At 39.4% G+C, this 15,653-nt stretch overlaps 1 protein-coding gene across 1 annotated transcript; it reads right to left on the bottom strand.

Annotated features, from left to right (window-relative positions):
- Window positions 1-122: 122 nt before the first annotated feature.
- On the bottom strand, window positions 123-10,824 carry LOC103437281 (pre-mRNA-processing-splicing factor 8A). The gene is made up of 15 exons (XM_008375754.4): window positions 10,374-10,824; window positions 9,669-9,792; window positions 9,460-9,552; window positions 8,937-9,327; window positions 4,820-8,232; window positions 4,434-4,687; window positions 3,359-3,975; window positions 3,169-3,275; window positions 2,818-3,072; window positions 2,229-2,702; window positions 1,777-1,938; window positions 1,431-1,628; window positions 1,047-1,325; window positions 665-907; window positions 123-553 (listed from the first exon to the last, which is right to left on the bottom strand). Exons 1-15 carry the CDS (start codon window positions 10,613-10,615, stop codon window positions 362-364), a joined length of 7,044 nt encoding a protein of 2,347 aa, XP_008373976.2. The 5' UTR covers window positions 10,616-10,824; the 3' UTR covers window positions 123-361.
- Window positions 10,825-15,653: the final 4,829 nt, after the last annotated feature.

Raw genomic sequence — 15,653 nt, 5'->3', positions numbered from 1 at the left:
ACAAGAATTGTAACTCAAGTAATTTACAGGACGCATCCTCATTGTCTTTGCTAAAGATTTGTGAATACTTGAACTACAAGCATTCTACTTTCTACCACTTCAAGGAGGGGAGCTTATGAGTATGACTAGGAAATTTCATCTTTCAGCAACAAAACTAGTACTTTGCTACCAAATCAAATATTTACAGGCCTCGTCTGAAAACACGAACATACTAACGTCACACGTAGCTTTACAGGTGCACTAGCATTTTCATCCACAAATGGATTCTTACAACAAAAAGCTCCATAGAAAAAAACAGAATTGGTTTTTCTGAATGCCAAAGTACTCCCGTCACTTTTGCATTACATCTTGCGACACAAGTTTATGTGAAAGTGTCATCGCGATCTCCTTCCACCGTGTCACCCTCCTCCAGGTTGCTGAACTCAAGGTAATGGGTCGGCCTGTGGTCCTCGTGATAGTACTCCCTGGGCGTTCCAAGCTTGATGCCGTACTTCATGCTAGGTGTATGCTTCACCCCCATGAAGTTGTAGTTCCATGGACCGGTGTCCGGAATCTAAAAACAAAACGGAAAATGAACAAATTAGCCCAATAAAAGTAGAGAGACCCTCCCACAATATTAGTGGGAACATAAATAGGCCGAACTAAGGGTACTAACGAATCTCACCATATAGAAACCAAGGAAGCGGTCACTGAGAAGCATCTGAACCTTCTCGTAATGAGTGGGAAGGTATCCATGAGGATTGCTTCCTGTGTCTTTATTGACACGTCCCCATTCATAACCAGATGGAGTAAGTTTGTATGCGGTTAAAGAGCAGGAACCTGGAGTGAAACTGCAGGTTAAAATGATGCATTTCTCCCCATCCCATTGCTTGGTGTTCTCTAAAATCTTGGCATGAGAAGTGAGATCCTGCGGGAAAAAAAAAAGAACAAAAAGGGTTATTTTCTTGTCCACCACATTCCTCCATAACAGAAGGCAAACCCCAAACAAACAATCATAACAATCGATCAAAGATCAGAAGGATTGATAGATTGATTGGGTAAAATACCTGAGGAGAAAGCTGAGGAAGCTCATTTGGCTGGGTGTGCATCCATCCCAGAGGCTCCAAATCGTTGAGGAAATCATGATCAGGAAGAGCTGATGGAAGATGAACTTGTTGGTGGGTCCCCCATTGTGGTGGCATTGCAATGCAGCGGATTTCCTTGACCTGAGGGTTGTCCGGTGGGCTTATGCCATACAAATAACCAGCTATTTGCGTCCTCAGATCCGCAATGCAGATGAACTTTTTCAAAATGTTCTTAGGCATAATATAGGTGTAACCCGTTTCCTGTAGCACCATTCATGCTCCCATGTCAATGAACAAGTAAGGATAAGATAAGATCAAAGCACAAAAACTACATAATATCATATTTATTAAAAAATAGAACCCTACCTTTATATCTTCTGAATTCACATATATATGATTGACACGAAGATATAGATTTGTAGCTGATATTGCTCTCACACGCCAATCAGTTTTGGAGCCAAATGCACTTTGCTCATAGGGACTTGTAGTGGTGACAATGAGTTCATCACCATGCACATTTGTAGTCCTTGTTGTGACTGCTGTCAGCTGACTGGCTTCTTTGGCCTGAAAATGCAAATTGAACAATATAAGTTAACTCATAACAAAATTAAAAAACAGCCCACGTATATAACTGAGTCAGGCAAAACAAGTCTACATATATGTGTGGGTGTTGTGTGTATCAAAATTCAAACCAACAGAAGAAAAACATCACCTGTTTTTCTATTTCTGCAATTTGCTGTCTCTGTTGAGAAGGTGGGGTGATCTCAGCTCCGAGTATAATGTCACGGATCTCAGATTGTGTTAGGGCTGATGTATTCACATTGTTCTTTTTTGCGTAGTCTGACAATATGAGATCCCTTAGAGCAACCTCAACCTGTACCATGCATCGTATTCAGAAACATTATTAGATTGACAGATGCACACATAAGTATGAAAAGTTAAACAAAATCTACAAAAGTTCCATTCAAATAGACCTTCTTAACCTTTCGGAGTACAAAAAATCAAAATCATTTTCAGATTTCTGGACAGATCAATAAAGGTAACAGGTGATGACCATAGCCTATAGGTTATCATAGCAACTCTGACTAGTGTGTGTGTGACAACAAAAAGCTGCTAGCAGAGAAACATTTACTTAAAAGGAATGCACAAACACAATGACATTACCTTCATCCATTGATCATCAGAAAGAGAAGGCCAGATGTGATGTGGCTCGGTAATGACCGTTTTATCAGGCTTCAGTAACATCTTTGCCTTCTCATTGTTCACATGAAGTGCACGAAGAATCAAAATTAACCGAGAGAATGCAGTGTATGATGAAATACTCTTCAACCAATCATCATAAATATTGAAAAGAACCATCTGTGGTTCAGTAGCCTTCAATATCAGATCACCAAATTTCTCGATCTTCAAACACGCTTGGAAAGGAAGCTGGAGCTCACTTCCTTTTATGACTATGTTGGGGAAATCGAGCAAATGAACCTCTAAGGGATCCAACATTCCCTTGCGAGTCACAATAATTTGTTTTGGCTGTTCTTCCACTGGCAAAGAACGCACAAGTGCAGCAACTTCTTCTGCAGTTTTCCATTTAGCCAACTGACCAAGACGCTTCTGTCCTGCCCACACACTTGTGTGGATAACCTGCAAAATATGAACTTATGACATGAAGTTCAAAACCTCCACAGAAAGGTTAAAGAAAAGAGAGCGAGAGAGAAAGAAAGGCTAATTTCCAAATATCACAGAAACAAAGACATACCTTCAGGAATAGCTGCCCCGTCCTTGGATTGAATATGAAGATAGCACCATTGATTGGTTTCGTAGTGAGATTTCCTTCAAATGTCTTATGGATTGTAACACGATACACATTGGTATCATCGACAAACCAAATGATTTGATTGCTGAAGATCTCCCCATAGTTTTGGGATGACAAATATGGCTCTGTAGGCTCGGAAGAATATAGCTGCAATCCTTTCCTTATTCGCTCCCTCAGGACATACAAGGCTGGATTTGACTGCAAGAACATGAAGAATAATTAGTTAGCTGCTTCTGACAAATTTTAATCTAATAGAAGTACATCATAAAACTTCAATAGTGACAATTGACATACTTTCATGATCTTGTTCATTGCCTGTTGAAGCAGCGGTTTTGAACCAGGAAACCAGTTACCAAATGCAGAATGCAAATTATATGCCAAATCAAGACCAATCATCACCCCTGCATGAAACAAGCACGATTACATTCCCAAAAAAAGATAAACGAAAGACACAAACAATAAGGCAACCAAAAAAACCACAAACCTGTGGGAGATGGATAGATGGACATGTTGTCAGTGGTATAGTCCATAAACTTAGCTCGGGTGTAACGCTCAATATCGTGAGAATCATAATCTCCCCAACGGAGTTGTACATCTATCCAGTACTTATTGCTCGCTTTCTGGTCAAACACATCCTTTGGCTCAGCAACAAGACTAGGTTTCGACATTGGCCATCTATGGGCAGCAAACAGAAGAATGTCAGCACAAGAGCTGTTCATTTTGTAACTCTTCCTGGGATGTATCGTTTCCTTCTGCACAGTTTCAATTTCTAAAGCATCCAACTCTTGATCCAAAACCTGACAGAGATCCATGACAACACTTTCATGAATCTTCTGCCACAAGTGAGCACGGAATATCTGAATCAGTGATATCTTCAAGGTTGGAATCTTCCCGTGCATAAATATTCCAGTTAAATCTAGCTGCACTTGGAAACCAACATATACATTGGCCCGATTTATGGTAGGTGACCACCAGAGAGTAAACCTACGATTGGGGATTTGATTGAGCCCAGATCTCTGTGCATTTGTCAACTTTTTATACTTCATCGACTCCTCAAAACCAGATGCTTTCTCCCAGAAGAGCCCCTCCCAGGTAGGAAAGCTGAAATTAGAAAGAGTTCAGTAATGTGCAATAACTCTCTGAATCAACAGTAATACAGACACTTCACAGAACTTATTTGCAATCCATAACATGATGTGAGTCGCTAAAATATGAAAACATATGTTAAAAATAATATTTATGTTTTCCACAATCATATATAAGTTTCACATTTGATATAATTGAGAACGCATAAAACAAATGCTAGATTATAGAAAGCCCACATAGATCAGCCACAATATGAATTTTATTAATTTGATGTAATGATGGGTTCTAATTCTAATTAGTTGTATCTCAGCTGCAATTGCGTAGGTCAATATCTTTCATTCACCTATCACCTATGCAATCTGTATCTATGCAATAAAGTGTAGTATAATGTTCTATAGGCTTATGGTCTAGAATAACTTTATGAAATATTAAAAATTGATAGCTAACTGAGCAACATTGAGTAGCAAACTTACTATGTTCCTTTGAATAACGTATGCTCAAGGATTCCTTCAACACCTCCAAGGGCTTGAATCACATCAGTTCGGTAGTTGTTTAAGTTCCACAATTTACCATCATGCCTCTGGTGTGTCCACCAGAAAGGATTTTGTTTCAACACTTGGTACTGCTTAAAATCTGTCCGAACTCTCCAACCTTTGTCATATGCTAAAGTATGCCGATCCTTTTGGAACAAAGTATTTATGCGTGGTATTCCCCTATCCCATGAATCCTGTCAACCAAATGAATAAGTGTTTAGAAATAATGTACAGCCCTAGATAAAAGCAAAGGAAAAGAATTTTAATTTTCACAAAAAAAAGGATATAACAGGGGAACAAACACTAGGCAATAACAGAATGCTCACTTCCAAATCTTCAAGAGTCAGACGCCTATTTTGTGCCTGAGCTTCCTGCCTTTTCAGTGCATATTCTGCCCAAACACGTTGTGAATCTATAAATTCACTCTCCCATGGTTGTATGTAACGGTAAAGATTTGGAATCAGCTGGTCCCCTTCATGACTCATTCCACTCCTAAAATGACTCACACCAACATCAGTCTGCTGACTGAAGCGGAGGTCACTTTGTGGAATCAATATGTGCCCCATAGATAACATGCCAAGCCCTCCAATTTCCTTTGGTGTGTAAAAGATGACAGGTGGAAACCTGCTAGGCATCTTTGAATTCAACCCAATCTTAATACGGGTCTGAATCTTATTTTCACATTTGACAAGCAAATCCAACAGTTCTTGTGTATGAACAGTTGCTTCACGGAAGTAAGTCATTAGACCAATAAGCGCTGTATTCCACTTGTTGACAATTTTTGTAAAAGTTGTAGACCCTGAGGACATAAGAATCTGCCTCACACGATTCTCAAACACCTTCATGTGTTCATCATCAACACGTAAGAAAGCAACTGCAGTCCTCTCCTTTGTCTGCTCATTCTGCAAATTCCAAACCCCATCCCTAGTGTTGCTGAATGCTTCTTGACTCATTCTTATCTTGGGAAGTATCCGAACTTCAAATCCACACATGCTGAAAAGCAAATTTGGATTATCCTTGCTGTAAACAGAAACAAAGCTGTTCTCCCACTCCAAAGTTGTGATGCTTCGAGGGAGACGGTTCTTCATATCCCAGAAAACACTCCTCCCAAGATTGACATCATGTTTCATGAGCCTCATTCTGGCATCTCTTGGCCAGCATTTCTTATTATTGTATCCAACCATATTTTCATTATTGGGGTCCGGATGCTCAGTAAGATATCGCTGAATAAGATCACGAGCCTCCTCGTGGGTGAAGCGGAACAAGATATGCACCCTGTCTATGTATCTAGAATACAGCCTGATAGGATGCCGTGTCTCAACCTTTGTGTCCCAATAGGTGATGAATTCATTTGGCATCTGGGGTGGACCGGCAATTTCACTGGCCCGAGTCAACCCAAGAAGTAACAGATCCAACACAAGCCCATAATATTGCACTACAAAAGATGCAAACTGAAGACCACGTATGAGACCATACGAATTTGTATGACTCATATCTTTGTAAGACAGTACCACATTGTTCTTTGCAGTGACATAATCAGCAATATTATGGTCAAGAACAAGACGCAGGAGCCTATTTAGCATTGTCAAGTCAATCTTTTCAAAAAACTTCTCAAACTTCGTTTGAAGCATCACCACACACTGCCCCTCACTCGTGTCCCATATGCTCTGTAAATTGTTTATTCCCTGACACCATTTATAAACCAAGAGTGGAGGTGGCTCTGAATCTGCAGGCTTAATCCAGTTTGGAAAGAGATGACGTTTGTCACCCTCATACCATAAATATTGATCAAGATATGCATCCGTAATCTTCTCAAGAGGTTCTATCTCATAAACTGGAATCAGATAGCTATACAAATCCATGAACTCTATACCAACTTCTTTGAATGCACGCTGAGTGAGCAAGTGGCGCTTAATTCGTGACAATGCCTCGTGAGGATTGTCATAGGCTTGTTCAATGAGACCCAACTCTTCTCTTTGAAGCTGGTTCAATCTTACAGCCACACTATAAGACTCCTTTAACCTCTCCAGAGCAAGGATCAGAAGCTTGGTGTCATGTTTGTATGACAATGGAGGGAACGGAATGGGTGTAAACTTTCTTGATTCCAACCAGTGCACGGTTGTGGTGTAAATTGCAACTGCCTCTTCTGGTGTAACATATGGACCATCTTTCAAATAATTGTGCTGACGCTCCTGCTCTGCCTTTAGCCAGAGACGAGTTAATCTTCCTAGATTCTTCCGACAAACTGTCTTATCTACAGTAGCACCTCTTCTTATACGTTCACGATTGTAGTGAGCAACATTTGTCCACCAGTCTGCCTTCGATTTCACATAACGAAGAATCATATTTTCAATAGGAACAGGCAAACCAGGAACCTTCCAAGGGATGTTAGCTTTCCAGCAGCGCCATGCCTCACTGAGATGTTGCAAGATAGTTCTGGCTTTATTTTGCTTGATACCCTCTGGCATGGCATCAAGAACATCATGCATCACAGCAGCTCGAAGCTCCAAGTCGAAATGGCTTTCAACACGCTGCTTAGTAACAGTCTTTGCCACTCCTTTTGAATGGCGCCCTTCAAACTGTCGTGCAAGTAAATTTCCCAGCCACCGTTCCAGAAGAGGTACTATGCCACGAAGGAAGAACAACCACACCCTCCACATTGGTGCCCAGAACCCACATCCTGGTCCTTTTCCCACAGGCCCAGTATTGAACCGGTAGTAAATCAAGTGCTTCAAATCTTTGCACATTCTAATCTGCCTCATCAACCTATACTTGTAACGGTACATTCCAGTCAACTGACCAACATGAGAAAACGTGTATTGTAGGCCATCAGCCAATTGAAAGGCATCAACATTACCCAAACGGAACTGGATATTGGCATCAACTACAAGCTTTGTCAACCGCAAGATTTCACGGCACAGATGAAAAGCATTACCAAACCGAGATTTCTTACGCTCTTTTGTTGTCAAAGTCTTCACAGGCTTCAGATTGAAATTATAATCAAGGTGAAGGTAATTCAAATTTTTCCTGTGGATCAACAGATTAAGCATGTTATAACCCTGCTTACAGACTTGAAGACCCGCTTCAGCCCAATCAAGTTCTGTAGTTTGGAAGAACTTGGTAGCTTGAAGAGATCGAAACAAATGTTTCTTCTTTTGAGCTTTGGGTGGTCTATGATGCAGCTCGTTCAATACAAAACACTTCAGCAATTTCTGATAGCTGACCCGAACTTTAACTGGATATGAAGGAGGACAATGTTCCTTGTACCACTCAGACACAAGGGGTATATCTTCTGCTCGACGGGTCCGACCAGATCTCATGTTAAAAGGGCGTGGGGCAAACAAAAGAGAGATTCCGGCAGCTGTGGTGTCAGTATAAAGCTGAGTATCGTTGAGAAATGGTTCCACCACATCTGGCAATGTAAAGATATCATCTTCCTCCTCATCAGAAGTTTTCTTCTCACGCCTATCCTTATTACTGCTGGGTATTGGGTGTATCAACGGATCATAATAAAACGCAGGTAGATCAGGATCCTCGGTTTTTATGTACATCACCATGGGTGTGTGATACACACAAAGCTTGACCTTCCTGGGTCTATTGTTGTAGAGATGAGGGAATGCAATCCTGTACTCCGTTCTGAGAGGTGACCGAATAATGAGTTTGTTGATGTCATTAAACTCATTCCAGTCCTCATCCCCTTTCTCCATATCCCGATACAATGGTTCAAATTTAGGTCCACCTGCAAATGGTATAGCAAAACAAAAGAGGCGCATATAAGTTCAAAGCTAAATACACCAACTGAACAACACACATAGATACAACTTAGCAGGTTAATGGGCCTTTTTAGTTATTATAGGCTTTGGAAGTAATATTTTGACTGAGGAAAACAGTTACCAGCTGAGCAATATTTAAAACTGTAAACATAACCCTGGCCTCACCCCAGTATCCAACAACAACAACAACAACAACAAAGCCTTTTCCCACTAAGTGGGGATCACCCCAGTGTCCAACATGGCAAGTAAAAAATTAGAAGGGACCACCACTGCACCCAAATGTTTGAAGTGAAGTATTAAAGCATAGAATAATGATCTTGTCAAAACAATGTATGTGCCCAACACAATGCTCAAATAGAGTAATAAATTGATAACATAATTTCCCTAGACTGCATATTCAACATCTTAAATCATGCAATGTGTGAAGATATAATGCCAATAAGAAACTGGAAATAACACGATTCTGCAAGCAGACCCTTTGGAACTGACAACTATCAAAATTGCCAGACATATTAGACTTATTAGAGGACTGTATCAAGCCACAGTCTAATGCATAAAAGGCTGACACCAGAAAGACACCACTAACAAACAATGAAAAACAAAAACAATGAAATAAGAGTAATTTTTCTTACAACAAGTGGCAAGCCAATAGAGAGAAAAATACGGATACCTGGAATGCACATATTGAGTGCTTTGGCTGTAAAAAAAGACTCCATGTCGAAAAGGTAGAAATAATTGCGGTCAATAAGATCAGAAAGCAGTTGTCCAGCTAGTCGATGAAGAGTTGCCATGATGGGAAGCGACAGATGCCACTTCCTATAACTTGGGCCGTTTATGAGCTTTGTCTTAACAAGAGGTTTATGGTCATAAAACCATGTATACACAGCAGAATCTTCTTCTTCATCCAACTCCAATTGAATTGGCTCTAGGGGATCAACGTCTAACAGATTATCAGCATAGTCTAACGGAGGTTCCTCATCATCAAATGGTGGAAACCGCATTCTTTTGAAATGCCGACGATCCCTCTTCTCCCTTCTCATCATAATCCACATTGAACCCCACTGTAAAAATAAAGTACACCAAATCCACTAAATATCATCCAAAGGAGGAAGAAAAGGCTAAAAACTTAAAGAATTGGATAGCATAATATATAAACTTAAGCAGCATATAAATGATATAAGAGAGATAAGCACCTGAGCCAAATAGATGGGTTCAACAACCCAAGGTATTTCATTTACAAATGTAATTGCCCCAGTTATATGGTACAAAACCTTCACATCCCGGACCTGTTACAGAAGTAATTGATAAAATCAGTGCCACATCGGTAAAAATCACACAACGGATAAATCTAGACATCAAAAATGAAAAGTTTGCAAGGATATGAGAGACATAGAACAAGTACCTGCTCCCATGGCATTGGCATGTTCTCAAGGAGCTTGTAAACGGCATGGGGGACAAACTTAAGTGCTCCGAGATACACTCGTTTATCATGACGAAATTTCTTTGAGGACATATCTCCATGGTCCCTGTCAAAAGACACCAAATTAAATACTATTCAGGTCAAGATCTACCTAATGCAGTAAAGTACAAGCACATTCATTACGTGAAACCATGAAAGGGGACAAAGGACACCAGTAGTGATAACAAAAAAGAAATCATACTGGTGAATTAAAAAAACTTTCTAATGCAGCAAATATTTGTCAAACCGAATATGTATAACAGAAATTAAAAGATATCTCCAATGAGAAACTGAAGCTTCTCTATCTCGAAATAAATTGACAAACGCTCCGAAGATTTTCTCATACAAAACACATCAGAATTCAACAATAACCATAAATATCAAACGCCTAAAGCAACCTAACCTCTTCAACAACCTCATACTTAACCTGGTTCCATGCTTTCAACTACGATACACTAGGTCTTAAGCAAATCTATTCTTCACCCTTCTACGTATAAATTTTCAAATCAGTTCATTGAAAAAATAAACACAAAAAACCCCAAAACAAATCCATTATCCGAAACCTAACCTACAGATCTTCAACGCCGAAATTAAAACGAAAAACCATACAAAGATATATACATCACAGTGGAGCAGATAAAAACTAACCTAATGATCTTCCTGACATGTTCAGGAGGCATGTCCTCCTTCTGCGACTCGACGAAGCCGAACTTGCGCTTATCGCTATACCGCTTGGAATTAAGCTGCTGCCATTTCCGGGCCTTCTCTTCAAGCTTAGCCTCGGCATCAGCTGGAGAAGGCAACACCGTGTAAGATGGCTGAGCCGCCGGCGGTGGCGGAATAGACGAACCGCCGGTGCCAGGCGGCGCAATCTGGCCGTTGTTCCACATACTGCGGAACCAGAAACCGAATCGAATGCCAAACCCTGCACAAGGCTTGTGACAGAGAGCTTTCCTGCTTGTGTTTCCACTCGAAGAAGCTTTTGAGGAGCTTCAATGGCGGTTCGCGGTTTCTAGGGTTTTGCGGGGTTTGGCTCTCGTCTTTTCTCTCAGAGTGATAGAGAGAGTGAGAGATATAAAAAACTCAATACGGGTGTTGAGATGTGATTTTATATTTTTGCTAAAGAGAGAGATAGAGAGAGAAAGGCGGTCGCATCGCACGTGACGGTAGTTGAGGGGTGAGGATCAGAAGAACGCCTTACCGATGGGCTTGTTTCGGTAGTTGGACTCTGGTGTGAGCATTTGAAGGACCCAAATTGTATTTAAGCCCACAATCCTTAAATCCAATTTTACTTTATAGTCTGAACCCAATTATTTCGGTACGTGCACGATAGGTCTGTCATATATGAGAGTTAAATTTAAAATCTCGTACTTACTCACAAGTGAAGGATAATACTATCATATTAAAAGAAGGCCTAATCAGATAAATGGTCCTCGTGGTCATAAGGTATTCGGATGATAGCCTCTATGGTAAACAAATTCTGATTTAAACCCATGTGGTCACAGTTTGTTAGGATTTAAACCCATGTGGTCTAAGTCTGTTAGGATTTATGTCATTCTGTCATTCCTCCATTAGGTTTAGGTTGGCAAAATCGGATAAATCGTCCCCGTGGTCATAAGGTATTCGGAAGATAGTCCATGTGGTAAAAAAAAATCGGATTTAAACCCCTGTGATCTAAGTTTGTTACGATTTATGCACGAAACTAGAGGTTCTGTCATTTTCCCGCTAAGCTTACATGTGGAGCAAAGTTTCTCTGAGGAGACGCGACAGAACGAGGTGGATCTAATAAATCACATAATTCATTAAAATTCAAGATCTAATAAATCAAATCATTCAAAATGCCTTTATAAAATTAACGAATTTTTGACTCCCGAATATCCAACCGATTAATTAATTCTTTATAACATATTCTATTTTTCTTTGACAAATAAGACAGTAATCGTTGGCGTTTTCCCAGAATTTTACGTAAACCTCTATGAGATAAATAGTTTTTTTTGTGTAATTGTAAATGTGAAGTAAGTCTTCGTATCTTATTGGTTAAACTAACTATTTGAAATTCAACAGATCCTCTATTTTCGTCTTTTTCTTCTTGTGAGATGAATGAAATTTTTTACCATAAACTAAAATCTTCTCTCCCCCCTCTTTTTATTGTAAGATATTTTTTATTGATAGATACTCAGAGAAACTTTGCTCCACCTGTAAGCTTAACGAAAGAATGACAGAACCTCTAATTTCAGGCATAAATCCTAATAGACTTAGACCATAGGAGTTTAAATCCGAATTTTTTCTACCATAGGGGCTATCTTCCGAATTCCTTATGACCACGGGGACCATTTATCCGATTTGGCCAACCTAAACCTAATAAAGGAATGACAGAAATGCATAAATCCTAACAGACTTAGACCATAGGGGTTAATTTACCAAAACAAATATTTGTTTATAGGACCGCATGAACTATTTGTTTTGGTAAATTAACCCTATAAACTATTTGAAATCAGCCAATTAACCCCTTGTTTGTACATTCTAGGGGTGGGTTCAAAAAACTAAAAACCGAAAAAAACCGACAACCGAACCGGATCGAGGCCCAAAAAAAAACGAACCAAACTGTCAAACCTAACCGAACCAAAATCTGAATGGTTCGGTTTCAGTTTTTGAGGTTCGGAAACCGAACCGAACCGAATTAATTAAATTAATTTTTTTAATTTTTTATTTATTTAATTATTTGTTTTAGATATATACATGTGTGTGTGTGTGTTGGAATGTGTAATGAGTTATTATTATATATATACTAGCAGAGAGCACATACTTTGTGTGTGTGAACAATTTCTCTTAATAAGTGTATATATTTTTTCTATACCATTATTAAGAGAAGCCTCCTTATCAACTTTTTTTCCCTTTTTTTTTCCTATTTTGTCCTCCTTAAGTAAGTATTGTGTATCAAAAGTGTTATTAAGAGAAGCCTCATCATCAACTTTTTTTAACACACCCCAACCGAGGTCAAGGCATGCTGGCTGTCACGTGAGAGTGACATAGCCATGTGCACAGTGTGGAAGTGATAAAGATAGCAAATATACAAATAATTATAAATCATCTTACTAGAGTGCACTACTAAACGAAAGTGATAGAAATTAGTTACAACAGTGAACACTCCTCATCAGAGCATAAAGTCTAGATGCAGTCCAGTAGGACAAGTACTAGTTACACAGTACTAGGAATGTCCTACTATTATTCAAATAGGTCAGAACTGCCGACAATCCTGAGCCATTAACAGCAAGCTTACTTAAAACCTAGAGGGGCGCAAAACAGAAAACTTGAGTGGGTAAAAACAAATATTTTACAAATTCATTTCATTTATCAATATACTAACCCTTCGCTGTAAAACATGTATGATTTTTCCCATAATCAAGATATAAGCATATACATATATATATCTGAAATCATATCAATTCAATTCATACTTCACATAATCATATTCATAGGTATATATACCATGCCAAGATATAATACAGTAAACAATTCATGTAAGAATAATTTCATAAAAATGTGATATGTTAGCCGGAACCCCTGTGGTAGTCTGTACGACTGAATTCATAGCTCAAAGTCACTCTAGCCGGAGTCACTACAATGACTTATATGGCAATATACTGCACATAAGTCGAAACCCCTAAGAAAGGTTTGTACGACAAAATTGGGTGAAATATAATTATGCTCAATTATATTCTCTCATAATAGCCGGGCGATAAATCGCTAGTCAATAACGAGTCGGAACCATAAGAAGGTCTGTACGACAAGACTGTGCACTTAAGTTGGATCCAATATGAGCATATAGTGCAGGAGGTGACGTAAATAAATAGGCTTGTACTTCATATCTCTGGCTAATTCACAATCACTCTAGGTGCAGCTTTATGAGCTCAACATTACTTAATCACATATCACATATCACATCATCGATGACTCACACAACCAAACATAACCTACCTGAACTCACATGTGCCTCCACAACACCACATTTATTATAATATATGCAACCATGCAATGCATATTCAAAATATAGAAGCATTTGGCATATTATTTCAAAGCATACTTTCCTTAAAAATGCATTTCTGGGAAATATATCAAGTATATAAATATATACTGAAAACAAAAGCCCACTCACTAATATATCGACGGGTCGTAACCCTCAAGTTGCCCGTGGATACGCTCGTCTTCGGGATAAGTCTCACCTATATGCGAATTAACTATAAAAACGTTATTTTAAAGCATATAGGCAAAACTAGCTAATAACTTCTCATACATTACTCAAAATGGGTATATGAATATATCACAGTAATCTACACAACCTCAGGATCATCCCCATATTTTTAGAAATATTTTTGGACCTCCCACACGCCGCCACGTGCCGGCAGGGACACGGCAAAACGCGCCCCCACACGCGGCCCAAACCTGACGGATTCCCTAACCACCGTTAGGGAATATTCCGTTAAACCTAACAGATTCCGTCTAATCTAACTGACACCGTGAGAAAATTCCATCCAAACTGACGGAATATTCCATCTTCGTCCCCAGCGAGTTGCCGGCCGCAGGAAAACTGGGTAAAACTTTAAACTCATTATTCTCACTCGTTTCTCAACCATTTTTCATGAAATTTGAACCAAATGAAAGCTTAGAGTGAAAAGAATGGCGTTATACCTATTTGAAGCTTCAAATCTCACGAAATCGCGTCGGTGAAGCTTCGAAATTCCGACCAAAACTGCAACTCGACGTTTCTCGTGATCCCGACGTCCAAATTCCTCGAACGAGCTACCCCGAGACTTTTGAGGACCTCATTAAGCTTCCTATAAGCTTAGATTTCACTAAAACACAAGATTTTACCTGAGTGTGAACAGTGCATGAAATTTTTGGTTACGGGTTCACGAGTTTTCGAAAGATTCCTTACCTGAAACTGGTGTCAAACGATTCGTAGCATCACAAGGAACACAATGGTGACAATTACACCCTCGATCTGCAAGGTTTGAGGTGAGTTGAAGCTTGTCCATACAAAGAGGGAAGAGAGAGAGTGAAAACAGAGAGAGAGAGAGAACACGGGAGTGAGAGAGAGAAGGTATGTGTGTGGTCCAAAGCCGCCAATCAAAAATCAATAATTCCCTTACTTCCAATTGGGTCCAAAAACTTAGGGAAAATAATAAATGGGTCATAAACCAACTTAAATTACAGAATACAAATTAACGTCCAAGGGTATTCTCGTCAATTCATGTTGTCGATAAATATAAATGTGGGACGGGTTGTGACAATCTCTCCACCTTATAAAATTTCGTCCTCGAAATTATACATAACAAATACATCCACTAATAATCATAAAACAATCATGGATACATCTCTCTCATCCGATCCTCTGTCTCCCAAGTAGCTTATTCCACTGAATGATTTATCCATAACACTTTAACCAGATGAACTGTCTTGTTCCTTAGTTCTTTATCCTTCCAATCTAATAGAGTCACTGGTTCCTCTTCATAAGTCAAGTCTAAATTGATTTCTAAAGGTTGAGGAGGAATCACATGTGAAGGATCTGAAACATAATGTCGAAGCATCGAAACATGAAACACATCGTGTACCTTGGACAACTTTGGAGGCAACTCAAGCCTATAAGCAACTTCACCAACTCGCTCGGTGATCAAATATGGTCCAATGTACCTAGGACTCAACTTTCCTTTCTTTCCAAATCGTACAACACTTTTCCAAGGTGATAGCTTCAGATATATCCAATCACCTACATTATACTTCTGATCAGTGGCATGCTTGTCTGCTAAGCTCTTTTGTCGATCTTAGGCCGCTTTCATGTTAGGCTTAATTACCTGAACATTTTGTGTAGTCACATCCACGATCTCAGGGCCCACTAAAACTCTTTCGCCAACCTCTGACCAACATAGA

This window comes from Malus domestica, chromosome 17 (assembly GCF_042453785.1).
Source record: "Malus domestica chromosome 17, GDT2T_hap1".
Taxonomy (NCBI): Eukaryota; Viridiplantae; Streptophyta; class Magnoliopsida; order Rosales; family Rosaceae; genus Malus; species Malus domestica.
This window is presented reverse-complemented; position numbering and strand designations above follow the sequence as displayed.

Coding starts and splice junctions, on each gene's coding strand:
- LOC103437281 (XM_008375754.4), bottom strand. CDS start 10,615: ATGTGGAACAACGGCCAGATTGCGCCGCCTGGCACCGGCGGTTCGTCT. Junction 9,793..10,373: donor CATGTCAGGAAGATCATTAG/GTTAGTTTTTAT, acceptor GTCTTTTGACAG/GGACCATGGAGATATGTCCT. Junction 1,629..1,776: donor TTGCAGAAATAGAAAAACAG/GTGATGTTTTTC, acceptor TTGCATTTTCAG/GCCAAAGAAGCCAGTCAGCT.